Raw genomic sequence first — 26264 nt, 5'->3', positions numbered from 1 at the left:
CATTTACGGTTCTGTAGTGGCACAGAGGTACCAAATGTCTCACTTCATCATGGACAATAACAACCTCAAAACACTGGAAACAAGCAATTTGCTCACAAGGAAGATGATGCTTGCTGGTTTGGAGTTGTTTCACATGCACAACATACTTCTGTTTTGTTTTTGTAAGGCATTCATGCATTTCATTAGTGTTTCTGGCTGTAACTCCCAATAAAATTTGCAGAGCAAAGAGGAAAAAACATATATCTCAAAATTAAAAACAAACAAACAAAAAAAACCAGTACTGAAGTATCTTGCACTTAATTTTTTTTCTTTACAGGTTGATTAAAGAAAATAAAAAACATCAGGAACTGATTTTGGAAATTTGCTCAGAAAAGGACAACTTAAAAGATGAATTGAAAAAACGAACAGAAACAGAAAAGCAGCACCTCAACATTATTAAACAGGTACAGATAATAAAACAGAAGTGCTGGTTAGTATCTCACCTGTATACGATGTCACTATTGCTGCTGTTTAACAAGATGTCCTTGGCAGCATAGAGAAGGAATGCCCATGCTTATTATTCTAAGCTTTTTAAGAGGGTAAATCTGCCTCTTGATTCCAAGAAATATTATTCATTGGCTAAAAGCGGTTAGTGTCTTTGGATAAACTGACTTTCTAGATTCAGATCGCTTAAATGTTCTGTATCTGGAAGTCTCAAAGTCAAGAGAGTTCCCGGTTCATGGGTTCCCTTGGTGCGTAGGTTATGTGTACCTTGGCTTCCTGCTGGAGACAGTGTATGTTGAAGACCTGTTAGACCTTTTTATCAAAAAATGACAAGTTCAGTCTTTTATTCCAATAGGATGATTTATTTCTTGCATGTAGACGTAAAGGAGGTCTTATGCGAGTGTTTTATCAAGCCCAATTTCTTCTTAATTTGTCGTCTTTATCTTCTGTTGTTCGCTACTGCATCTCTAATAGAAGTGGATGGGGGTGTAGTTAGTTGTAAACATTAACAGTTTGTGGAACGTGTATAAAGAGTAGAGCATATTAACTGTGATCTTCCACAGTATTTTGGTATTACCGGTTTCTATATACAGGTATTTCCCCAGTGAATTGTTAGAACCCTAACAGGCCAAAGAGAAACACAGAGTGTGCATTGGTGTGGGCTGGTTTTAGTGTGGGAAGAAACGGTATCGCATCAGGTGTCATTGCTTCTCTGTTACACAGTTATCTGCTAATGTTCCTACAGTTGGTTGGCCTAGCTTTATAAACTGATTACAGCTTAGAAATCTGGCAACTGATGACATTTAAATTGCTAATTTCTGTTTGTCAAAGTACTGGTGATACTACCCTAGTTGTCAGCTTTCTGTGTTAATGTCTGCATCACGCAGAAATCTGTCCTCAAAGCAGTGTGTCAGGCTTGTGGTGTTCCAGAGGAATGTATCGATGTAGGCAGAAACTTTGTCTTTGGTTAATTTCCAAGAATCTGTGAAAATCCATTATGTGATTGAAAGTGGAATTGAAAAGTCATATTTTTAAGCTACAAATTGGAATTGCATATGCCTGAATAAATCAGTATGAGCAGCTTACTCGTACTCTCTTGTCTGTATTTCCATGATAGCACTGTATGATTTCATGAAGCTATATTATGCAGCAATTGCTTTATCCCATTCTGAAAAAAAATATTTGTGAGGGAGTTTCTTTCACTTTCTGCTCAGATAAGAAGAGTCTGTGATTGTACATGCTTGCAGGTGATTTCAGAAAACACGGGTTTGGAGTGTAATACTTTTATATTGTAGTTGGATAGCACCTGGAGTTGTAAGATACATTGCAGTGAAACACTTCAGGTTTTTTGTTTGTGATGTGAGCGTTTTAATGTTACAATTTCTAAATTAGTGTTTTCTGGTAGCTTTCAAGTCAATGAAAGCCTGGCTGCACTCACAACTGCAAGCAAACTGTACGTGCGTGCTTGTATGTGTAAAACTTTTATTTTGTACGGGCAATGATTCATTTGCAAAGCTGAAGAGGGTGTGATCAATTAATTGTGTGGTAGCAGAAGCATGTTAGGTTGTTCTTGCCTTTTATGTAGTCATGTGGAATTGCACAAAAATGTAAGATCCTGGCCCTGAGATCTTGTACTTTTTTACATTCTACCCACCCCCTCCAAAACTAAACCAAACAAAACTAACCTTGGTGCATTGTCTTTTCCCTGGAAGAAGAGGGTAGTCATTAAGGCACAATTTGAACAACCATTGGGCAGCATTACAGCTTATGTAGCCACCACTTGCTCTTGCGCTAGTGCTGCTGCTGCTTCTGCTGAACTTGCATGCCTGTGCAGTGAACACGCTCTGGGAAGTGTTCCAGTTGAACGTTGGTAATTATTCTTCAGCTGGATCAGGTCTCTGACTTGGTTCACTAGGCAGCTAAAAAAAAGTGCCAGCACAATGACTAAACGCCTCTTTATTCACTGAGTTATTTCTCAATGAATTCATTCCCAGTCCAGTTCAGTATGGATGCATGACTGCTTTGCTGGCATGGTGGAGGATATGGCACAGGGATAGCAACAAAAGGGTGGAAGGTGAAACAACTTCAGAGAGCAGCCAGCTCTGCTCTGGCATCTCACCATTTGCTGTCAGTCTAATTTTTTGTGTAGCAAATTGCTCTGCCTCGTGTTTTACTTGATTTGATGCATCTTCAGTCTTGCTGAAGATGAGAATTGACATCTTTCATGCTTGTACTGTAATGCAAAGCTAGATGTTGATATGGGTAGTTGCAGCTTGACAAGTGCAAAATACAGGTAAATATCTGTTGAAGCACCTAATTTTGTGTGAAATATTCCTGCCTGTACAAAACACAATCAAAGTCTTATTTTTCCCTTTAATTATATCATAATGTTGTCTTTTAGCTGGAAGCAAGAATGGAAGAGCTTAATAAAGAAGTGAAAGCTAGTAAAGACAAACTTTTAACTCAAGATGCAGCAGCCAAAAATGCTATTCAGCAGTTGCATAAAGAGATGGCCTTTCGAATGGAACAGGTAATACGGAAAACCTTTAATTATTGAACATCTTATGAACAAACTTGATTCTTGTAGAAAACATGCAGCCTAGGTTGTTAGATCACTAGGTAAGGCAAAATTTTCCAAAACTGGCACTACTAGCATGCGGTTGTATAACTGGCATCAGTGAATTTCTAAATAGCTGTTAATATTCTAGAGTGCCTGATAACTCTTGAATGTGTATGTTTATATGTATGGAATTCAGCCTTCAAAGAAATCTCATTTTCCTTACCTGTAAGCTGATCTTGGTTCAAAAGGAGGTAAAAGCTGGCAGTGGCTTTTTTCAGACAGGCTATCACAAGATTAATATTTTTCTCAACTCCAACACAAAGCTCTTATTTTGTCTCATGTATTACTGAGAGCTGAGATGATTTTTCCTTCTTATTTTGCCAAGTATTTTCTCTTTTGTACGAATTCTAAAGCTCAGTGTCTGATTCTTTTTTTTATTTGAAGTAGAATTTGTTAGTGCTGCAGTGGGGAGGATCTGTAAAAAAAAAAAATAAGCCACTAAAAATAAGCCATTTGAAAAATAAGTCACTGGATAATGATTGTGCAGTTGACATGTGGATGAAGGAAGACAGAGGACTGGTACTGGGTATTTGCAAAATTATTTTATTACTAAAACTTACCAATTACACTTCTTTCCTTCTGAAACAACAAATTATATTCCACATTACTAATGTATTTATAACTCATTTGAGATGTTTAGCTGTGAAGCTAAACATACACTAAGCAGCTGCTTAGATGTATATTTACTGTTAGAAGTATGAGTAATTCCAGTACTTAAGAGGGATCTAACGTTAGTCTTAGCAGAACTGGAGCTTTTGAGTCCTACTTTGTTATGCTACTACACTGCAATACTGAAAATATCCAGTAGTGTCTTATAAAAGCTAATTATGAAATACAAGGTTGATTCATTCTGTTTTGATATTTTTCAAGGCAAACAAGAAATGTGAAGAAGCACGCCATGAAAAGGAAACAATGGTGATGAAATACGTCCGAGGGGAGAAGGAGTCACTTGACCTCCGAAAGGAAAAGGAGATACTTGAGAGAAGAGTGAGAGATGCAAACAAAGAAATTGAAAAGCATACTAACAAAATCAAACAACTTTCTCAGGAAAAAGGAAGATTGCACCAGCTCTATGAAACTAAGGTGGTCTATTGCTGTGTGACTTGAGTGAATGATTAAAAATACTATCAGAACAACCTTATCGCTTGTTTGCTATTGTGCTTGGTGAAAGAAACCTGTTTTCATTTGGTTTTGCTGTATAGCTGTGAAAACCCCTTTCCTCAAAGGGAAGGGAAAGAAGTTCCTGAGTTCTCATTGTCATCTGTTTGAAGTTCCTTTTAATATTTCCCTGAATATTTGTGAAAGGTGAGGGGTTTTTGACAAAATTGAAAAGAAAGACTGCTTGTTGCAGACGCCTGGATTTTGAGGGAATTTCTAGCTTGTTTGGATTCTTTTTTAAAAGGCTATAATGGCATTAAATTATTGCAGCCTTTTTTGCCTTTTTTCTGTGTTTTCACTTTGTATTTTCTCTTTTGTACTACTAAAAATTGGTAATAAAGAACTAGGATTTTTCAGGCGCAATTCCAAAAATTTGCCATTTTTTAGAAGACAGTAAGAGATTCCCACCAGCCTCTTAAAATTATCCAGTTCGTCTTAATTTGTGCTTCACAGCTGTGCTCCACAGTTCTCTTTCACGTAAAAGGTCCAAAAATTGATGGGTTTCAAACTTTGATTTGGGCCTCTTCTGAGCAATTGTACAGTGCACAAAACAATCAGAAAAATACATCTTAAAAGTCCTAAAAAATATACTTTTGAAACAAAAAAATCACCTCGGTGTCCTCTTTCACATGAACAGGAAGTGGGAGCATGACTTCAGGTTTCCTAAACAAAACTTAACATACTGTCTATCTTCATAACTCTTGAGGATTACACTAGAGCCTTACAGGAATTGTGCTGCCCTCATATGGTGCTGCTTTAAACTTTTTTGGTAAGATGAACCTATTACTTCAGAAAGACAGTCTGGAAATTTGGCTTAATGCAGTGGTTTGTACATAGCGGTATAGAAGGTTACGCCAGCAATGCGCTTCTGTTAACATCCTTTCTTGGCACTGACTGACAGGTTTGTGATTTGACTTGCATATATTTTGCTGTCAGTGCTCACGCTAGTCTGCACCTGTATGGTTGGTAATACCATTCCACTGGTCTCGCAGTTTTTGTGTGTAGCCTTGTATAATATATGACCTTACTGCTTTGAACCTGTGTTTCCTCATCCTTTTGCCAAAAAAGAACAGAGAGGACTGTGCAGCTTACCAGGGGATAGTTATTTTAGATCAGAACTCTAGACTGTGCTTTGCCTTACAACAGATATGTAGCATTAATGTATATTAACAGTAATGCAGCCTTACCTTGCTATTCAAACCAGAATGCTGATGGGTGTTTTGTTGGATTATGGGCTAAAGCATTATTGAGCACTCAAGTCTGTGCATGCTTTTGCAAAATCCAGACACTAAGGAAAAAAAAAAAAACACCTGCATTTGACACTTGAGCAGGACTTGACACTTGAGTCTTGTTGTAGAAGCACTGGATGATTTAAATCTGTAAAATAAAATCTATGATTTCTTCTTAGGATGGTGAAGCCACTCGACTTAACAGAGAAATAGAGAAATTGAAAGAAGAAATCAATTCTCATGTTATCAAAGTAAAATGGGCTCAGAACAAATTGAAAACAGAAATGGATTCACACAAGGTTAGTGAAGTGGTACTGGTACCATGACATGAAAATACAGTCAGAGGAATGTAGTTGCTATACCATTTACTTTTTATATAGTACTAAAATCTGTTTCTGAAGTGTTTTCTGTTTAATTTGAATACCTTGAAGCAAAAGTCAGAGTAGTGCTCTTAAAGATACTGATACAGAAATGGAAATGTTGAAAGGATGTGAGAGGAGAATGTATGGGGGGAATGGTGTTTAATCTGGTGATCAACTCTCAATTTGTTTTTTTGTATGAATTAACTGTCAGTTTAGTTTTTATGTGATAGAGTTAAATCTGTCATCTGAAAATGTGCATGGCACATAACCAGGAGTTGTGCTTCAGTGTTGGAACAAACAAAATTGCATAAAGTAATAGTTGAATGGAAGCAAGAGGAAAAATAATGTTGCACATTGTTGTTGTTGTTGTTGTTAATTCTTTCCAGGCTGAAATAGGAAACTTTTATTATGAGAAATGCTTTTCCCAGATTAAGTTAGATAAATAGGTTTAACTCATTATTTATTACTGTTTTTGTAGGAAACGAAAGAACGCCTCAAAGATGCAACAACAAAATTAACTGAAGCAAAAGAAGAAGCAGACCAGATAAGGAAAAACTGTCAAGAAATGATAAAAACCTATCAAGTAGGCACATTTTCTCAGGAGGTGTAATTAGTGTTTAGCATCTGAGTCTTCTTTTTCCTCCCTTTCTATCTTAAGCTGTAGCAGGGAAGAATTATCTTGTGCGAGCTACAGAGCCGAGATGACTAGTCACTGTATTCTTTACTTGGAAAGTTGTTTAATAAAAGGGAAAATATTTGTCTTGATTGGCATGCAGTATGGGGGTCTTTCTTGGCATGTTTGGAATTATTAGATATGTACCTACAGAAAAGAGACTCAGTGATGTGGAAAGCTGTCTGTGTGCTCATAAAACCAGAAAAGGGAACATAAAACTCTCAAACTGTACTTAAATGTCTTCAATCCTTTTAGGAGTCAGAAGAAATTAAATCAAATGAATTGGATGCAAAACTCCGAGTAACTAAAGGAGAACTAGAGAAACAAATTCAGGAGAAGTCTGATCACCTGGAGGTAAATATGTGGTGTGTGGAGACAACACAGTTGGCAACAGTTAAGAATGCCATGAGTTTTTAATTTTGAGAATAATTTTAAACTGCTTACAATTTTTGCCAAACATGTTTCTTTTTGGCCTAGTACTACAGCCCAGGTGTCTGCGTCCAGCCCTGTTTTTGGAGAATGTTTTTAGCTGTTACCTTGGATACACTTTTTAAAATCAAAGTTATGGGAAAAGGATAATATAATGAGGATGAAATAAGTCCTCTTTTGTTTATAAAGATGAATGTTGCTATAAGGTAGAGCACAAATTCAGATGATAGGCAGGCCTTTCTCTGACCAGTAATTTGCCAAGCTGTATGGCAAGGAGAGACAGGGAACAGCCTCTGTTTTGTGTAGAGATTAGCTAGCCCAAAAGCTAAATTCTCTAATGTTTTAGTACCTGCTCACGGCTGATATGTGCATATGCCATCTTTGGGTTCCCTAGAACTTTCCCCAGGGGCTCTTGTGGCTTAGATTTGTACACCTAAAACCAGAGTGTGTAATCTCACTTTTGTTCTCAGTTCTTCTGAGAATAAAGAAGCTTTTAGGCTTTGCTTTTTGAATAAGTAAAACAAACCTTTAGGGTACCTGCTCTGCTTTAAGCCCTCTCAGCTGCTGTGGTGGCCTGCATTGGCCTAGATTTTTTTGACATCCCAGGAGATGCCACTGTCCATTTAGATTTCTCAAGGAGCTTCTCATTTTTTAAAAAGGTGCATCATGCAAAAATAAAAGAACTGGAAGACTTGAAGAGAACATTTAAAGAAGGCATGGATGAGCTTCGAACACTGAGAACAAAGGTAACGTGTGCTGTGTTGGATTGCAGTGGGGCTGAAGGCATAGTGTTGGGTTTTGGAATGAGACTGTATTGAATCTGTTAATTGCATTTTTACTTCTTCCGGAATAAACAGTGTGATTGAAGACTGGCTGGCATGAGACTAGAAGGAATATGTAACTGTGACTCTGGGTAGCCTTTCTTAGGGCGTATCAGTTGATCCATAGTACAACAATGTTTTGTTTCATGGTATGCACCTCATTTGACTGAAACATGAGAAACATTTTAGTAAACATCTTGTAAATTTAGTAAATTTGGGAAGTTAAAAATACTTGTAAACTTTTCCTACCTGTGAAGCTAGTTTTGTAGCAGTCATACATGTGACCTCTGATAAGGAGTATATGCTACCCATAACTTCTGACCAGTCTACAGATTAGTGTGCCAGTCCCTCTATCCAGAGCAGGGTTGTAGCTCAATAGGACCTTAGAAAAAGGGAGGAAGACATAATAAGGGGTTGGCTTGGTAACTGGGGAAAGACTGTGTCTTTGGATCCTGGTCCATTAGACTGATAAGTTTGAGTCTTTGGACAAAACTAATGTTAATCACACTTGTTTAATTTGATTTTTTTGGCGTTTTTTTTTCTGTTTATTTTTCTGACTGTATTTGATCTGAAATACTTGGGATATTGTTCTAAGCTACTTGGAATCACCAAAAAATAACACGGGAGCTTTGTACAACAATCTAGACATTTGATCAGAATAATTTAGCTCTGAAGTTTGGGAGAATAGTTTCTAATTCTTTTTTTTATTTAGGTAAAGTGTCTAGAGGATGAGCGTTTAAGAACAGAAGATGAGTTATCCAAGTATAAAGAAATCATTAATAGACAGAAAACTGAAATTCAGAATTTGTTGGACAGAGTCAAAACTGTAGATCGTCTGCAGGATCAACATCAGAGGTACAGCTATGCACTTTGAGGAATGATTTAAAAGATTATCTGGGATGTGGAGAGGGGTTTTTTTAATTGAAATTATTGATGCTTTAAAATGTATTGTAATTTGAAGAATCCCTGTCCTAATTTAAGTGTTTTTCTAATCTAAATCAGTATTGCTAGTAGTGGGGACAACCTTGGTGGCCTCTTGCAAGACAAGGGGATTGAGACAATAAATCTAATTCTTACATCTTTCATTATTAGAATAAGAAGTGCTTGCATTCTGGCATACTCTGTAGGAAGTTATGTCTTCTAGGTGTCTGCCCAGTGCTCGTTTTACTGAAAGATTGGGGAAAAGCCAGAAAGATAGATTGCTTCAAAATTGTGATGGATGAATGAAAGTATTTAACAGAAACAATTTTATATATTTGACAGATGCTATATTCAGATAGTAGGGAGCACTTGTATTTCTAACAGACTGAAGTTCATTCTGCTGCGTCAGTTTGCTCATTTAAGAATGTGAGGGAAACAATCTCAGAGAAGGGCTGGGTTTGTGGACACTCCTGAAGTATCTAAGCATAGTCATGTTTCTGTATGGTACATATGGACTAGAATATACAAATGCTATCCACTTCACTGATTCTAGTGGTGTTGCATAAATGGAGATAGACAAATGTCAGATAAGCAGAACCACCCATGTGTCCCTCCTGTACTTCTAAACAGTTCTTATTTATCATTGAAAAAATATTTCAGTGATTATGTGCCTTCCTCAGGGTTTAGAGAATGAAGCATTTTCCATTTGCTGCGTGCTGGTCAGCTGTATTGGCACTGTGCGATCAGCCTTTCTAGGGAAACTGCAGTCTCTTAGAGATAACTGAAGCTTACACTTCAATCAATAACAGTTATTTTTCCCTTGGGATCTTGTCAAATGAATAAAAATGACTGTGATCACAGTGTGAAACTATAAATGTGTTTTTTCCAGTTATCTTTTCCTTTCAATAATTGAGACATGCTTAAATATCTGTATCTCATTCCTATTCAATTTGGATCAAATTTTTTTAAGTATCCTTTCCGTACAACGCTTCTTATCCCTACATCAAGTTTCACATAGTCTTTTACTTCTCTGACTTTAACATGTTTCCAGCACTCCTTAGAATGTTTGATAAAGTTGTGGAATCTCAACCAGAGATCTAAAACTTGGATGGGTAAATTCCTGTTATCATCTATGAAAGAGAAATCCTAGAATCTTGACCTCTGTTTTTCCTGTTGCTGTGTAGAATAAATGAACTTACTGCCTTTTACTTTCTTGGAAGCAAATTCAGGACTGCAATATGTCATGAAACGGAATCTGCAAACTCCCTTGGCATTTAAAACCATCCAGTGACTAACAGATGCCCCAGGGTCATTAATTTGTTCCTCTGCCTTATTTGGTCTTGACCCAAATGCTTTTATTTCAGTAAGGTTTCATATCTTTAAACTCAGCTTATCTCTAATAAGATACAATTGTTTTGACAGAGACGAACAAGAAATCAGTTCTTTAAAGGAAGAAGTAGATGGTTTCAATTTGCTGATTGCTGATCTCCAGAAGGACATTGAAGGTAGTCGGAAAAGAGAATCTGAGCTATTGATATTCACTGAAAAATTGACCAGTAAGAATGCACAGCTTCAGTCTGAAAACAATTCCTTACAGAGCCAGTTGGATAAGCTTTCTTACAGCGAAAGAGAGCTGCAGAATCAGCTGGAATGTGCTCAACAGACTAAAGATGATCTGGTGAGTACAGTGTGCAGCTTGTTTTTTGCACTAGTAAGATGTCTGATACTGGTAAAGATGTGGCACGTGAATTCCACCTTGTGTCTTTACTTACCTGACCGCAATTTCTCATTGAGTTTGCCAATTCGATAGAATAATAGCAGCGGGATATGAACACCTCGTATTTCTAAGGGGAAAGAAATCCTGAGGCACGCTGCACTGGGATGAGGGGGTGTTACTGTGTTGCTCTTTCTGGAAGTAGAGAGGTGTTCTTTGCAACTGTCATCGAAGCAATCAAAAGGTTGCAATTTGTCTGTGAAATTTATTACTGTAAACTGTTTCTTAGGTCCTGTTTATACTATGAGATAAATGTAATTTTTAATAAACTTAATGTGTCATGGACCGTAATGTGACTGCACTGTACACTTCTGCATGGCTCTCCACTGTATCATGTAGATGTTTTGGAGATAGTTCAGGAGTCTTACTGCAGCATTGCACTGTGCTGCATATTCATGTGCAGTGGTAGTGTTTAGCCTAAGTAATAAATGTAAGATGGGAATGATTCACAGGTGAAAAATAAAGTGCAGAGTTAGGGCTGTTGAGCATATGGTATGGTTAGGCTGGAATTTTTTTTGTATATGACTGAAAATAAAACTACAATTTCAGGCCACCAAGTTGCAGAAGGAGGAGGATCAGCGAAAGCTAGAGGTTGAGACGCTACAGGCTCAGCTAGCTTCAGAGCAGAAAGAACTAACAGCGCTGAAGACCCATGTGGATGAACTGAAAGATGAATTGGCTACCCAGAAGCGCAAGCATGCAGCAAACCTGAAAGATCTCACGAAACAGCTTCAGCTAGGTTGTGTTATTTTCAGATACAATGAGTCAGCCCCATATGTAAGCCCCTTCGCAGTGTCTGGTAGAGGCTAGGGTCCTGTCTGCGTGTCTGCGCTGTTTGAGTGTGTCCCTTCAAGCTCTCCCTGTCCCTAAAGACAATGAGAGTGAGTGAGCAAGTAACAGGAGACAGGCCTTAGTGTCAATTTTCAGTCTTAAATATAACTTTTGTAATAGGCTTAGATATAAAATGAAAGATTTATTTTAAAAGAGCTTGGTCTTTGTTATCATGTATGTGACTACTGAAATGTCACTGTGGGTATATATGGATCACGGTCTGTGTAGGAGTATATTCAAAAGTTGCTAGAAGTTTCCTAGTTGCTGACTGTATCAGGAATTGCTGGTGACAGTTATTTTTTTAGTATATTAAACAGAGTGCTTCAGTTTATAGAGATGGATATGGAGAGACTGACTAATTTTGTCAACAAATAGAAATCATTAAATACCCAATAATGCATATGCTGTGAATACAAATATATCTGAATATAATCAAATCTGTTTGAAATGCATCTCAAAGAAGAGATCCTGTTGGCATTGTGCAAGACAAGTTCCATGTCTGTCTTTGTGTATATATGAACAGCTGTGCACTTTCCCTCTTGATCCTTACACTGAATGAGTGGTGCTTCTGGCACAAGTACTGCACTCAGCTCCCAGCAGGGATACAGTTACGAGATCCCGGAACAGAGGTGCCATTCTGTCATTCAGTAGTTATTTACATGGCAGCCCTTATTAAAAGTAAAACCAAGTTTGAAGTCTTATTGTTCCCAGTTAATCCTATGTATGGCATTACCCCCTTCAACTGGCAACTGCTGCAGGGCGTAGGGATCTTGGTGGATGCTGCGTCCAGGTGTTCTGTGATTGGGGGCAGGGAGACGAGGGGGGCTGTTTGGTTTTGGGTTTTTTTTTTTCCCCCCTTAAGATTTTTAGTTGCTACCATTATCTTTTACTTGTCAAGCCATGTTAAATTAGTGCAGGTCAGAGATGATTGGAGTTTTCGTATGTTGTGTAACACTGATTTTGGGGTTTTAATCTCCTGTTGGTAACCATAATTTTATTATGCTTTTAGCACGGAGGAAATTGGATCAGATGGAAAATGGTAATTATGACAAAGAAGTCAGCAGCATGGGGAGCCGTTCCAGTTCATCAGGTAATATAGCACATAGCAGGGCTGCCAAAACAATCCTTCGATCTTAATGAGGTTGCCATGGTGTGCTGCCAGGAACCTTGCTCTTTCTGTGGCTTGTGCATATGCAGTGTGTGGGCAGCCTCCCATTAAAGCTGACAAAATAGCCTTTAAGCACCAAAGTGCACTTGGTTGAATGCAGTTGTAGGTGCTTATTCTTATTATGAGATTAAAGTTTAATGTTTATATATTTTGGTTCTTTTTAAATGCCTACCTTTTTTTATTTTATTGCTTTTATGTTTGGAGGGAGCTCAGAGGACTCCAGTTTATAGAGGACCCTCTTAAATGCTGCCAGAGGCAAAACAAAAATGATCAGTGGCTTCCAGCATTGTTTAATTGCACTATTGACAGTTGCAACTGTGTAAATGGTAAATCAATTAGCATGTTTAGAGGCATCTGTGTATTTGTGTAAAATTCATTACTTTCTATCTGGTTAGAAGTAAAGCAGTTATCTTTAGCACTGAAAACAACATTTGTTTTCTTCCTCACTATCTTTGGGTTTTAAGTTTAGTTACTTCTGTCGGTGTCCTGTAATCTCACTGTATGAGGTAAATACTCAGAGAGAAAAACAGAAAGAAAAGAAAATATTTCAAGCTCTAAGTGATCAGTGCTGCAGAGTGTTTATACATAGGGCTTTTGTTGGTCTGTACACGGTTTTCATAGTGTCGTAATTTTAGTGGACTCCAAGCCAGATATATTGAAAATCAGCTCAGTCTTGTACAAAGTAATATTAATGAATATGAATGTACTTATTCAGAAATGAGCATTACTGAAGCAAGCTAAAGGAACTATGCCTGTGCTAGGGGACTACACTGCTGTTTCAGCATGTATCATTTAAATGGTATAATGATTGTTTATACGAAAACCCACTAACATATAAGAGAAACTGACATTCAGAGGAAAATATCCTAAGCTACTGAAATGTAATGAATGCATGCACTGCCCTAGTGGAGACGTTTTACCTGGTATAAAAGCAAAAAGAGTTTTTACAAATACGGATGTATTGGCAGGGTCCCTTAACGCGCGCAGTGGCAATGAGGATCGGTCCCCTGAGAATACTGGATCTTCAGTAGCTGTGGATAGCTTCCCAGAGGTGGACAAGTCTGTCTTGGTTGAAAGAATACTAAGGCTACAGAAGGCACATGCTCGAAAAAATGAAAAGATGGAGTTTATGGAGGATCACATTAAACAACTGGTGGAGGAAATCAGGAAAAAAACAAAGTATGTTCTGAGTTCTGTTCATACAGTTTTTCAGTGTTGAGCTGGTGCACTGGACAAGTATTCTGGATTTTATGTAAGACAAGTAATTGTCTAAATGAAAATGTTTAAAACAATAAAAATACTGCAGTGACAGTAGATCTCAAAGGTAGGATTAGTCTTGCTTTTTTTTTTTTCTTTTTATCTTTCCCTAGCAGTTACAGTAATTGCTGAGTTGTTTACTACTAAGATTTTTCAGGAGGAATAGAATGGTGCAAGTGTTTTTTGGTAGCAAAACGGTCACCAGGTGGCTGATTTGAGGGTGACTGCTGCCACTGGCTAACAGAAGAGTCTGTTCTCTTCATGTGCTTAAAAGGGTGCTGATGGTAAGTGTTTGTTTTGGAAGGAGAATCTGCATAATTCCAGATGGTAGTCTGGCACGCATATCAAACAAACAATGTATCTGAGCCAAAGGTGGTCAGTATTTAACGTGTGAGACAAGATTCCACTTATATGGAAATCTAATCGTACGGGGTGATGCCTGGAACTTCAGTTAGGAGGGGAAGAAATTGTGGCATATGCCTTCCTCTGGAAAGTACAGTTGTCTGTTAAGTATAGCCCTTGCTTAATGAGCCTATACATTTATGCCCATCTGGTACCATTTCATAGAACATGATCACAGCTTGTGAAAACTCTTGAGGAGTGACTTTGTAATTTTTGTTTCATCTGTAGAAAGCTTAAGATTCCCTGTCTGGAGTCTTTCAGCAAAGAAAAGTAGAGAGGCATTTTTCTTTTAAGTACCTTTTTTCTCCAGTAGCAATATTACTTTTTCAAATGCTTCTAAGTATGTAAACCTTGTGCATTGTAGTGACTCAACTTACGAGCATCTCCTATAGCACTTGGGGTATCCTAGGTTTTCATCTGACCTGGAAATTGCAGGAGTTGATTTTTACTGCCTTTTCAGTAATACAGTACTGCTTGAAAATAAAATTATTCTTATGTCAGGAGTCTGAAGTTACTCCAATGTCTGACTTTTCACTGCCTTGTAATGCTATAATGTTCGTAATTTTTTTTTTTCCTCCCAGAATTATTCAGAGTTACATTTTGCGGGAAGAAGCTGGAACACTATCGTCAGAGGCCTCTGACTTCAACAAAGTACATTTGAGCAGACGGGGTGGGATTATGGCATCTCTGTATACATCTCATCCTGCAGATAGTGGTCTCACATTGGAACTCTCCTTAGAAATAAACAGGAAGCTGCAGGCTGTGTTAGAAGATACATTACTGAAAAATATTACATTAAAAGTGAGTAGCTATGCCAGTTCTTGAGCACGTTCTTGTAGTTCTGAGATACTGCCTTCAGAGATGCATGCTGTTAAAAGGAGGAGGCTTTTCAGAGGTCAACTTATTGTGAATTGCTGATGCTGATAGCATTAGGTTAAAGAATTCTGTAACATGATCCACACTGAACCTCTGTTTTGGGACCATCCTTGTATGCTGCACTAATGGGCTGCTGCTTGAAATAAATTCTGGGCTGCCTGTGCGTTCAGTGGGGAAGGGCCTTCCCGTGCTCTTCCCCAGTCACATGGAGCCAGGGGCATGGGCTCTACATGCCTGGCCCTGTACCAGTGGCTGGGTACCCTGTTGAGCTGTTGGGGCAGCGTGTCTGCTGCAAGGGAAAGATGGCAGCCTGGAAAATGTTGTGCAGGCTGCCAGCTGGACTGCAGTGCTCTGCAGAAGTTGGAGATCTCTTCCTGTAATTATCATTCCCCTTGAATGCTATACTTTCTAGACAGCTTGTAGAATATTAGTAACTGCAAAAAAACTTATTGAGAGCTTTGCATCCTTTATTGAAATGAGCTTGGTTTTCTCCAACTCTGTCTAATCATTTGCGCTTGTTCTGGATACTTGAAAGTATCAACCTGCTGACATAAACAGTAATTGTAACTTATTAGTGCATTTTGTGCTGATCGACTCATTTTCCCTGTATAACTTACCCGATCCTTTTTTTCCCTCCCCAAAGGAAAACCTTCAAACTCTAGGAGCAGAAATAGAACGGCTTATTAAACACAAGCATGAACTGGAACAGAGAATAAAGCAGACGTAACTAAAACTTGTATGGAATAACCAACATGAAGATGCAAAAAAAGGCAGGTGCTACAGACCACTGTTTTTTACATTTTTCCTGAAATTTGGTTGCCTGCCAGCACAAGCATCTGGTATTTTGCATATACAGGCTTACTCATGTGAGACATCTACAACGTGGTTCTGTCTACACAATACCAGCCTGAGGTGTTGCTGAATTTTACAACACACTATGTTTAAAACATACAGACGCTTTGCAGTGCATACTATGTTTGGAGTGAGTTGCAGTGAGATTTTAATTCCTGCACTGTATAATTAATCAGTCTCTTAATGATGGAGCTTGAAAAAATAAAACCAATTAGTCTTAGTTGCTGTTGAACATATCCAGTGTTACTGAGCTTCAAGGGCTTTTGACATTATTTCCTTTCTTGCATATTATTTCTGATACTTAGGTTGATAAAGCATTTTTGACATACACATGGAAAAATGCTTTGTCACAAAATTTTGGTTTTTAAGTGGTGGCCATGATATTGCATATTTTCTGCTTTAGATTAACATTCAACTGGTCAGTTTCTTTATTCAAAAGAAGTGAAACAACAGTAAAACTAAGGGATTAAGAAGATTTCCAATTCAGTTGTTGAGTATGTGTAATTGAAACAGATGTCAGTTCAACAAATCCTTTAAACCCTTGGTCTTTAGACATATGGATCTAAAGAAGTCTGGTATCAAACAATTTGTTAATAAAGTTCTCTGGCCTTCTGCATAACTAACAGTATTTTAAAAGTAGGAGTTTTAACTGCCCATTGTTACCTATGTGTACAGGTAGACATCGTGATTGCATCTGTTTTCAAATGATCAGAAAATCTGTTTTCAAAAACACATGGAAGCTAATTAAGTTTTCTCATTAACTGTGGCTAGACCGGCCAGTGAAAGTAATGGTAAGAAATGGGAAATATATCTAAATGAGATTTTAATCTATTGGTTGGACTGTGAAAATGGCACAGAAATCTGTGCGACCCCTTAATTTTACTGTTGTGAATAGTTAGTTGGTCAAATGGCACGAAGTGAGAACTGTTACTTAGTCCTTCAGTGGCTGAAAGGGTGATTAAGAAGAGTATCAAGGTGACAAGATTCTGGTTAGTCACAAAGTCATGTTCACATTTTAATTCCAGGATAAGCAATTTACAGGATCTGAAATATCTCTATTCCAGCAGTAAATGCATAGATTTCTGTATTTATTGCCTTTTGACCAAAATTAATTGACCAGATTACAGTGTAAATATATACTTCAGGTTTTTATTAAATACTTGAACTTCCTATTATCATGAAAAAAGATTCAATGTACATTTATGATAGCAATGCTTTAGCTATTTTAATCAGAAAGGATACCTGGGGGGGACGGACTCTGTCTTACTGCAGGCACCATTTGCATCATACACCAGACAAGAGGCCTGAATCCGGCAGCACACAGGGGAATAATTTATCAAAGCGTCTAGGTGACTTAGGGCTGTGCACTCCATTTTCAGGTGCCACTGAGTCACTTGAGCTTTCTAATGAACCAAATTGAGCAAAAGGGCGTGATTTGGTTTGAGTAGTTTGATTCAAGACAGTGAGACTTCCTTTTTACTTTAAAGATAGGCATCTCTGAAAGTCCTTGCAGGATCAAGACCTATTTGTGGTTCAGAGAGCTTCAGGAGTCTCGGATGGCAGGTCCTGCCAGTGTCAAAGGACTAAGTATTTCTTTAGAAAGGGAGGGTGGAAATGAATTATTTAAAAACGTGACTGAGCTTTGTAAAAACTGTGAGCCTTTAATCTGGGTGGGTTTTTATACATATATTTTTCTAATTCCTGAGAGCAATGGTTATCTGAAGTGTTAGGGAATTTGGACCAGTCCAGTCATGGGACTACCTCTGCTTTACTGTCAAGTGATGTGGAGAGGAAAATACCTGGCTCTGCTGAAACCGATGTGTCACCAGCTTTCAGGAGGTGATCAGGCTGCTGTTCATGACTGAAGGAGACCTTCTGCTGAAAGAAAGTATTTGGAACAATTTGCATGTCAAAACATAGCTTAGCTCTTGTATGTTTGTGTTTTCATGCTTTAACGTACCAGATCTCTGGATATTTTCAGGCATTCAGCTGAATGACTCCAGTATTTTAGATACCATGTTAATATTGTAATCATTTAATGTATGTTCTCCAGGTGTACAATGTGAATGAAGGAGAGGTGTGGTGCAGATGGAATAAGTGCAATGACATTGTGGAAATTCTTGTTTCTTTTTGGCATGGTTGTTTCTCTGTTTTAAGTTATTTGAGAAACCCAGTTAGCTGCCCTCCTGCTCTGCTGGAAATCCTGCTTCCTCTCTGTAGCACTAGTAACTATTCAGACTTTTTTTCTTGGTTATGGAGACACACCAAGCAGCCAAAATATCACATTGTTTATTATGCACGGTATTTTCATGGACCAAAGTCATCTTCTATAGGCGTTATTTTAAACGTGCCTGGTAGAGATGGAAATTTCATTCTAGCTCGCACATTGGCAAATCACTGACTCTCCAGTAAGCCCAGAATGCGATGAATACATGAGAGGGTCAGCCAGCAACTTTGCTTAATGATGTTGCTCATTCCTGAGAGGCAGTGGTGTACTAGCCATAAAAAGGTTGCTGGCGAACCACCTGCATGTTGTTTCCACGGGGTGGATTGTCAGGAGTGCGGTACCGCTGGTGCGTGTAAGAACACGTTGGTGGAAAGGGGTGTTTCTGTGGGGTGGTTCACACAGGCGAGCACCAGCTGGTGCAGAGCGGGTGCGAGGCTTGCGTAGCAATCGCATTTCACTTACCCTTGTTTTGGAAACTTTTTATGTTATGAACCTGAGATTGAAAACTGGCCTCAGATAAACTGAATTTTAGAGAGAAACTGATAAACTAATTTTGAAGGCAGCCTGGAGCAGTGAGCTACATACCTGTCACTGAAATTCAGTGGCCATTAGACATGTAATTGCCACAGGCTGCTGCTGAAAATTCCAAGCTTGTAGCTAGTTGTGTCCTACAGGCTTAAACATCTGTTTCTTAAATAGTCACGGTGATCTTTTAATTCAAACATCACAAATCCAGATGTTGCTAGAGGCCCTACAGGAAAGCTGCCTATGCTTTTCCATCCTCTGTAAAGTCCAGCACTGTCGTTGTCCAGTCCCTCTGAACTGAAGAATACCATTTTATGCTATAGAAGTCACTGGCTTTCTGCCACATAGACTTGTGCAATATTTTTAGTTTTAGTCTCCAGAAAACAGTGGGGATCGATTTGTTCCTCAGATATGTTCTCATCATCTTCACTTGTTGCTGGCAACACCTGCAGTGTCTCCAGCTACTAAAACTGAAGTTATTCTCTTGAAATATTTTTCATTACAGTATTTTGGTTCATAACTAAGAAAAAAAAAAATTAAAAAAATCAGATCTCTGGCTTCTACTGAATTGAGTGTAAAGCTGAGTTGCCCGCATGCTGCAGAGACCCGCATTTAGGAAAGGGTTCGGAGACCGCGACCTGTCCAAACGAGCCTTTGCCCTTCCTGCTGGCAATGGAAACAACTGGGATGGTAAATACCAGCAGTAGGTGGCACTAGAAATCCGATTTACCGTGTCTCCACACCGACCTGAAACCTGCCGCAGGGCAGAGGGCTGCGCTGCGGAGGGAGCCGGGTGGTATTTAGACCTTTTCCAAGATGGATGGGGGTTTCCTTCCCATTTTTGTGTTCTAACTGAAACTATGTTGGATCTTCCAATATATGTATGTATGTTGTCTGAATATACACAGAATGTCTATTGATTTAATTTTGTAGATACCCGTTTCTGTATAAAGTTTTTGAAGATATCACTATACATTATGTATATATTGTTCTTTGAAATGATAAACATACAAATGTGTGAAAGTCCGGTTTGGGTCTGTGGTTTGTACTATCGCTGATGTACTGCTGCCGGACTCTGGATTGCGCTGATCGCCCTCGGTGAAGGCCTGCGGTGGCGGCAGCAGGGCGCTCGTGTTGGGTGGCCGTCTTCAGCAGGCGGGAGCCTCCTCGTCTCACGGTACAGAAATGTCCCCGTGATGCTTGCAAACAAGTACTCTGGGCTAAAAGCAGCTTAATTGCCAGCAAACTGCTCTTGCCAGCATGGATGCTGGGAGGGCACCATAAATGCCCCTCCTGGTTCCCCTCAAGTGTGTATAACCATATATAACATGATCCGCGGCTGGAGGCATTGCTGCTACCGCTGCTTGCTGCCAGCCCGTGCTTTCCTATTGCACTATCGAAACAAGAGGTGGCAGCGCATCTTTGCCGCATACCTCCGGCACTGCCAGTCAGTTTTAACAGCAAAGCCAGGGAAAGGCGGGCTGCGCACCTTTCACCCTGCACTTCGTCCCTTGGAAATGGGTGAGCCTTTTCCATCCGAAGGGCAGGTGGTGGGTGTGCCACAGTTAAGTACTGCTGTGGCCGATTGCCAGCCCCAGTAAGTGGCCTTGACGCTGGAGTTCTCTTTTTTCCCTTGTGTCACATGAATTTGGCAAACCTGTAGTCCCAGTAGCAAGGGCTGGTTCCCTTCGCCACAGCTCCACATTTGGGACGCTATTTGCTGCTCTGGTTTATTGATTCCCTTGTGGACACCTAATGTGGTTTGGGTTTTAGCCATGATATTGTTGGTTTTTTTTAAAAAAAAAAAGGTGCTGTCAGACTGCTGACTGTTCACGGTGGCTATGCTTATATTAAAAATCTGGGGATCGGATTTGTATGGGCTGTCCTGCCCTTGCAACCTGATTGTAGGGAGACAGAAAAAGGGAAAGACGACCGTGAAGGGGATAATTTATGGAGTTTATTCTAGTATCTCCCAGAGTGCCTTAAGCGAGAGAAGGAGGTGTTGTATTTTTTGGTGAAATTTAATGGCAAACTACCTCTGGCTTCCCAGGACCAGGGTGAGGGCTCCCAGTAAGTTTTCTGGTCACTGCTATCTGTACAACCCTTTGCTGGAATTGTTTTGCAGTTCATCATTTTCTTCCAGCCTTTTCCACTGATAGCAGGTACAGCTCTTGCCGACAGATGTGACCAAAAACCAGGATTTATTTGTGCTCTCCAAGTACGTAGCGCTGCTGTTTGGCAACAACAGCCTGAAGCTCAACTTCCTCAAATATTCATCTTGGCTTTGGTGGTTTTTGGAAGTAGCCCTTTGGCGAACAACTTCTCACCCCCATTTTCCAGATAGGTCTGTATTTCAGGCTGACACAGCACAACTATGTGTGCAGAGGGAGGGTTATATATTTATATATAACCCAAGGCTAGCAGTTTACTTGTCTAGCTGACTGAGAAAGAGGAAATCAGGACTGCTATTTTTCTCTCCCTCCCTGCTCTGTTTTAAGGGTTTTTTTTAATAGAGGGGTATGGTTGGGTTTTTGTTGTTGTGGTTGTTGTTAGGCTATGTTGCATTAAACCACAGCGCGTCCGTCCCTGATTTTGCAACATCTTTGCATGCGTCAATGTAACTGTTGCAGTGGAAGAGTGCTGCTGAACAAGTTGTTCTCCTCTGCTGTGTATAAATACGCCGTGAGCTGTGTTTGTTGCTGTTCTGCCCCGGTGGATGCCCTACAGTCAGGAAACCCGCCGGCCCTCGGGTTTTGCAGGGCCCTCTACCCCCTGCAGCCGCCCGCTGATCGCGGCGGGGCTGCTCCGATGCCTCAAGGGGAGCACCTCGCTGACTCAAAGGCTGCATCCATTCCGGTCTGAACGTCTACGGGCTTCTTAAGAAGTTTCTGTTTAAAAAAATAATCCCACCTGCGTGGAATAAGGAAAAGCAGCAGGTGAAAGCACGGAGAAGTCTGCGAGCTGTAACCAAACTGCCGGTGTTTTACAGGAGGTAGGTGAGCACAGCCAGCAGCCACAGCCGTCCCCCGTGGGGCGGCCTGCGAGTCCCCGACCACTGCCCTGGGCCCTCCAACCCGCAGCTCCTCAGGAACCGCTGCTGCCTTTGAAGACGGGGATGGCTTGAAGCAAGGTGCGAATGCAGGGCGATGCTTTTCAAGCTGTGGTCTGCAGCCCCTGCAGCCCGACAGAAGGGTTCGTGAGGCTGCACTGTGAAAGCAGCTGGTTAAAAATACTCTGAAAATGATTAGATCTGAAGTTATTTTAACTCCAGTCAGTGCCTGGCACAGGGGAGAAGGAAAAAGGTGAGAATGCCTTACATCAACACTGCGGGTAAAAGCAGCATACGGCCAAGTTACGGGCTGAAAAAACAGGCCTAGTGCCGGTCGTCCTAAACCTGTTTTGTGGGTCTGCAAATTCCCTGGAAACTTTGGCAAGTCAAAGAGTCTGAAAAACACTGACCTTGGGCTCTGAGCTGTAACCTGTTAATGCTGTAAGTGGCTTGTACTAATCAGCTGATCTGGCTTCACCTTAGTAATTAGATTATCAGAGAAATATTGATTAGGTGGACTCTGGAAAACGTTTAAGGGCTTCACCCTTCCAGAGAAGGATGTGGAAGGTATCTCAGCCATAAGCTGAAGTGAGAAATCAGAACAAGCTGCTGTCAGCTTGTCATGGGCTTAATGTCAGGAGTGACACAGGCTGCTGGCAACTGGGCTCGCGATGTGCTTTCCCTGGTCCCTTCACCTTGCCATGTGTCTGATCTGGCCCTAGGGCTCGATCAACCAGTGGGATGGCTTGCGAAGGGGACAGGACTCTGCCGCGGTGGGGATGGAGATGGGACTGTCCCAGGGGTGAGGGTATTGCTCGCTGCTGTCCACCTGCTCCCAAGCTGCGTGGTTATTCAACTGTTCGAGCAGCTCCCGACCCACTGCAGGTCACTGCTCAGCTTTTTGAGGCAAAGCAAGGAGCATGTGTTTTCCCTGGCAGTGCCGCGCTGTGACCTGCAGCGTGTCGGAGGTGGTTGCACGGCTCCCACGTCCTCCATGCTGCGGAGACAGAGCTCCTTGAGCAAGGCAGGATGGCTGGCAGCAAAACCCCTGCACGGCTCCAGGTAAACCCTCCCCCAGCATCCACAGCCCCTTGTTTCACTTGGCTTTAGTCAGACATTTCTGGGCTCTAGAAAGATCCAGCTGGAGCCAAGCAGGCGTTTTCCATCAGCAAGGACTGTCAGAGGAAAGCCTCTGCTTCATAAACCAATCTGGTGAAGCGAGGAGCCATCGATCCGGGTACCCGTGGTCCTGGACGCCATGCTTTGAAGCCCTCATGGTTTTTCTTGGGCCGTGCAACCCCGATACCAAACGTATCGAGACGGGCTGCCGGCAGGGAATGACTACCACGCTGGCACTTCAAAAATGCAGGTGTACCTCTAAACCAGGACCTGACAAAATACAGGTTGGATCGAGTTACCTTTGCTCCTCAGGCACGTGAAGCCCTTGGAAAAGAGATGTGACAGATTTGGCGGTAAGCCTGTAGCACGAGGCTCACAGATTACATTTTTTTGTTACCTGAATTACGTCAAACCATTTCCATCTCTCAGACTTTTCTTGCAATCTTCCAAGGCTGCTTGTTGATGGTGAAAGACCAGTCAACTATTTCAAACTGATTTGACCTTGCTTGGGTTGGTGACAGAGCCCAGACCTTGCTGGTAGTGGTCACCTGATGATGTCAAATCCACTGCAGCGTGTCTTTCATTAAAGACAACATTTAGGCAACCAGGAGCCACGCTGAGGCACGGTGGCGGGTGAGCTCCCTCCCATCATGCTGAAGGAGAGTGTGATTTAGCTTTCCTTGGCTTTGGCGGTAGCTGAAACAATAGAAATGTCCCCAAAGGCCAGGGCACGCAAGCCAGCAGCGTTTCTCTAGAGAGCAGTAAATGGAGGCACTTACGTTTAATTAATTGTGTATCAGAGCAAACACTGGAAAAAACCCAAACCAACCAGCCCTCCCAACCCAAAGCAGTGAGTTTACCACCGACTGCTGGGGGAGGTTTCTGCCAAGAAAACAGCCTTGGATCGGAGAGCGAGGAAGCGAGGCCCTTCCAAAGGGTGACTCAGAGCAGCCTCGCAGGCTCCTGCGCTGGCACCCCGTCCCCACCGTGCAGCTCCTGGCCGGCCGCCGTCCTCTGCGGTGCCTTGTGACCAGCAAGGAGCCCATCTCAGACACAGCTGCTGGGGAGGCCAGCTGGGGTCCTGATCCCTCATATGTATGCATTAAGATGAAAAATTCATACATTTGCCAACATGAGATGGTTCCTTTGATTTTTCAGTCCTCTGGCCACCAGGGGCCATGATACACGCAACAGCACAGGGATGCTGAAAGACCTCTTGTTCCCTTATCAACCTGCTGGCTCATCAGCTAGGGCAAACCTTTGAGCAGGAACAAAGTCAGACAAAGTAGTCAAAGCAGGACTGGAAAAGGATCAGTCTTCCCCGGAGAGAGACCAGACTTAGCTTTATTATCTGAAGCCGTGAAGATCTGCTCCTCGGGAAGCAGAAAACCCAGCTTGTGCTGTCAGGAAGGTGGAGCAGACTTTGTGACGAGCCTTTCATCTGTGGGACTTTCCTACCTGCGATTTGCCTGTGAATTGAGGAATCAGGCTGGTCTGTGACACACCAAGGCTAGGCCTGAACAAAGACTTTATTTCTGAAAACATCATGCTTACAAAAAAAAATCCCAGTTCAGTTTGGTTTTGTGCCCTTGATGGGTTTCAGAGGAAGGCAAGCTTGGGCTGGGCACCATTAGTTATGGTTTTGGAAAACAAAACAGGCTAGTCAGGTGTGCAAAGCCAGTGAGAAGAAGCGGTGCGAGCAGCCCCCAAGTGTGCGTCCCCCTGCCCAGCGCTGCCTCCAGCACAGCCCGTGCTGGCTGCCCCTCCGCCACCTCGGGCTGGGGGAACGGCCTGTCCGCACCATGCAGAAAAGGCTTAAAATCAACGCACAGGGGAGAGGAAGGGGCTGGGAAGTGGCTAGCTCGTGAAAGGCTAAGATATGAGGAGAAAAAAAAAATATTATTTTTTAGAAAGGTCACCCTAGCACAAGAGCAAACCCCACTTGCTTTTGGAGCGCCACAGCCTCTCCTGTCCTCTGCAGAACGAACTCGGGGCGCTGCAAGCCCAGATCTGGCGCGCAGCTGACAGCATGATCTTAACTTCTCCTTGTTCAACCCTGGGGTATCCAAAACACACACTTTTGAGCAGATAGCTATGAAAAAGAAACAGAAAAGTCTGGCTCTCTTTGCCAGCATGGCACAGAAATGGCTTGCACAATTGTATTTGCTTTGGAGATTCCTTTTGGGAAGCACCTGCCTGCGCTGGGCTGTGTGTCGTCTCCCAACCCTGTCAATTTTCCCTTCCCCTCTTTCTTCTCCGTGCTTCTAGGAGTTTGCTGCCTGCCCAGGAGCCAGAGACCCCGGCCCCTGCCAGACCTCCCTCAGCTTCATGATTACTCATATAGCGTTTCCACCAAGGAGCAGGACACGACGGCAGTGCAGGGGGCATCCCCTGAGTTAAACCTTGCGCTTCCAGTACCGCTTTCTTGCAAAATAATCGCTGGGCCAATTTTTTTTCCTGTTTCTTCCTAGATCTTATGACAAGAAATTAAGAGGGCAGCATGTTGCTTGCATTTCTAGTTCAGTACTAGGTTCCTAGAGGCCTAGAGTTTGGTGAATTTGCTCTGTGTGGAGGGAAGTGTGGCACGTACCGCGCTTGCCCCTGGCTATCCTGGGAGCTGGCACTGGGCTTGCTGGGGCCGGGTGCTGTGGCCATGGCAGCTGGGAGCACCAGGGCAGAGAGCACAGAAAGAGCAATACATAGGCAGGGGGAGAGAAAAGAAAGATGCAGATTCTAGCTCAACACCTTTATAGGATTTCTGATGGGTTTAAAGGAGAAAAAGATTGTTGTTGGGGAGCGATTGCTTTGGTTTTGTTTAACAAAAAGCAGTGGCAAGAAATATAATTGGTAATATAAGAGAACAGACAGCTCTGTACTGGCAAAGCATACATGTCTGATTTGACTGTCAGCTCTTAAAAGAAAGGGCAGATTGTGTTACAATAGTATTGGGGATGAAAAAGGTGAGGATTTGAATGAATCCACCAAGAGCCCTGCACTAATGTTGTGGGAAACTGGAGACGCCTTGAAAGGAGAACTGCCAGGAGTAAGGAACGGGCTTTGCTAAACAGCCCAGGGAAAAATACAATCCTAAATCCATTCTGTTGGGAAGGTGCGCATCCAGAGAAGGACAAGCAAAATGTGACAGTAGAGCTGTGGATGCAGTGATGAAAAACACTCAAAAGTGTTAGTGTGTACATATTAAGATGAAATAGTTATCCTTCGCAGTTCCTTTGAAATCCCTTTGCACGGCTGCTGTCAAAGGTCTGAAAATGGTTAGTGCCAAGCGTGTACATCTATCATGCTGGGTAATGCTGCATCATCGTTTCCTGATGCTCCTGTTTTCCCCCCCGTATCCCTCTCTTGTCCCGTATGAAGGTTAGAGCAGAAGCACTTGGGCACCAGGAGCGCTGGGTTTTGCCTGTGCAGAACCAGCATAAATTGTTCCTGATCCTTGCCTGGATCTTCTGGTCTTCTGGGTGCTGCTATTA

At 41.5% G+C, this 26264-nt stretch overlaps 2 protein-coding genes across 9 annotated transcripts in view; one reads left to right on the top strand and one right to left on the bottom strand.

Moving 5' to 3' along the window:
* The window catches only part of CCDC186 (coiled-coil domain containing 186), a 38199-nt gene extending 18565 nt beyond the window's left edge, over positions 1 to 19634 (top strand). For 3 of the 4 annotated variants that reach the window (XM_087767715.1, XM_087767716.1, XM_087767717.1), the window contains 14 exons: positions 317 to 443; positions 2885 to 3013; positions 3974 to 4186; positions 5670 to 5789; positions 6331 to 6435; positions 6781 to 6879; positions 7614 to 7700; positions 8488 to 8630; positions 10119 to 10374; positions 11020 to 11209; positions 12311 to 12391; positions 13438 to 13648; positions 14710 to 14929; positions 15648 to 19634. In XM_087767715.1, coding sequence (XP_087623841.1) covers positions 317 to 443; positions 2885 to 3013; positions 3974 to 4186; positions 5670 to 5789; positions 6331 to 6435; positions 6781 to 6879; positions 7614 to 7700; positions 8488 to 8630; positions 10119 to 10374; positions 11020 to 11209; positions 12311 to 12391; positions 13438 to 13648; positions 14710 to 14929; positions 15648 to 15731 — 2065 coding nt within the window. In that variant the 3' untranslated portion in view covers positions 15732 to 19634. Of the gene's footprint in view, positions 1 to 316; positions 444 to 2884; positions 3014 to 3973; positions 4187 to 5669; positions 5790 to 6330; positions 6436 to 6780; positions 6880 to 7613; positions 7701 to 8487; positions 8631 to 10118; positions 10375 to 11019; positions 11210 to 12310; positions 12392 to 13437; positions 13649 to 14709; positions 14930 to 15647 lie in introns of those variants that run through there. The other variant, XM_087767718.1, reaches the window with a different exon arrangement.
* A 1974-nt stretch (positions 19635 to 21608) lies between these two features.
* The window catches only part of ADRB1 (adrenoceptor beta 1), a 29681-nt gene continuing 25025 nt past the window's right edge, over positions 21609 to 26264 (bottom strand). For 2 of the 5 annotated variants that reach the window (XR_015706964.1, XM_087767726.1), the window contains one exon: positions 26241 to 26255. Coding sequence is in view for 1 of the 5 variants with exons in the window: in XM_087767721.1 (XP_087623847.1) it covers positions 26050 to 26255 (206 nt within the window). In the remaining 4 variants the exon portion in view is untranslated. Of the gene's footprint in view, positions 26259 to 26264 lie in introns of all 5 variants that reach the window. The other 3 variants (XM_087767721.1, XR_015706963.1, XM_087767725.1) reach the window with 3 other exon arrangements.

The sequence above is a fragment of the Nipponia nippon genome, unplaced genomic scaffold (assembly GCF_047370975.1).
Source record: "Nipponia nippon isolate SJK-2023a ecotype South Korea unplaced genomic scaffold, ASM4737097v1 scaffold_3, whole genome shotgun sequence".
NCBI classification, from domain to species: Eukaryota; Metazoa; Chordata; class Aves; order Pelecaniformes; family Threskiornithidae; genus Nipponia; species Nipponia nippon.
The sequence above is the reverse complement of the archived record's forward strand: the minus strand, read 5'-3'. Positions and strand labels throughout refer to the sequence as shown.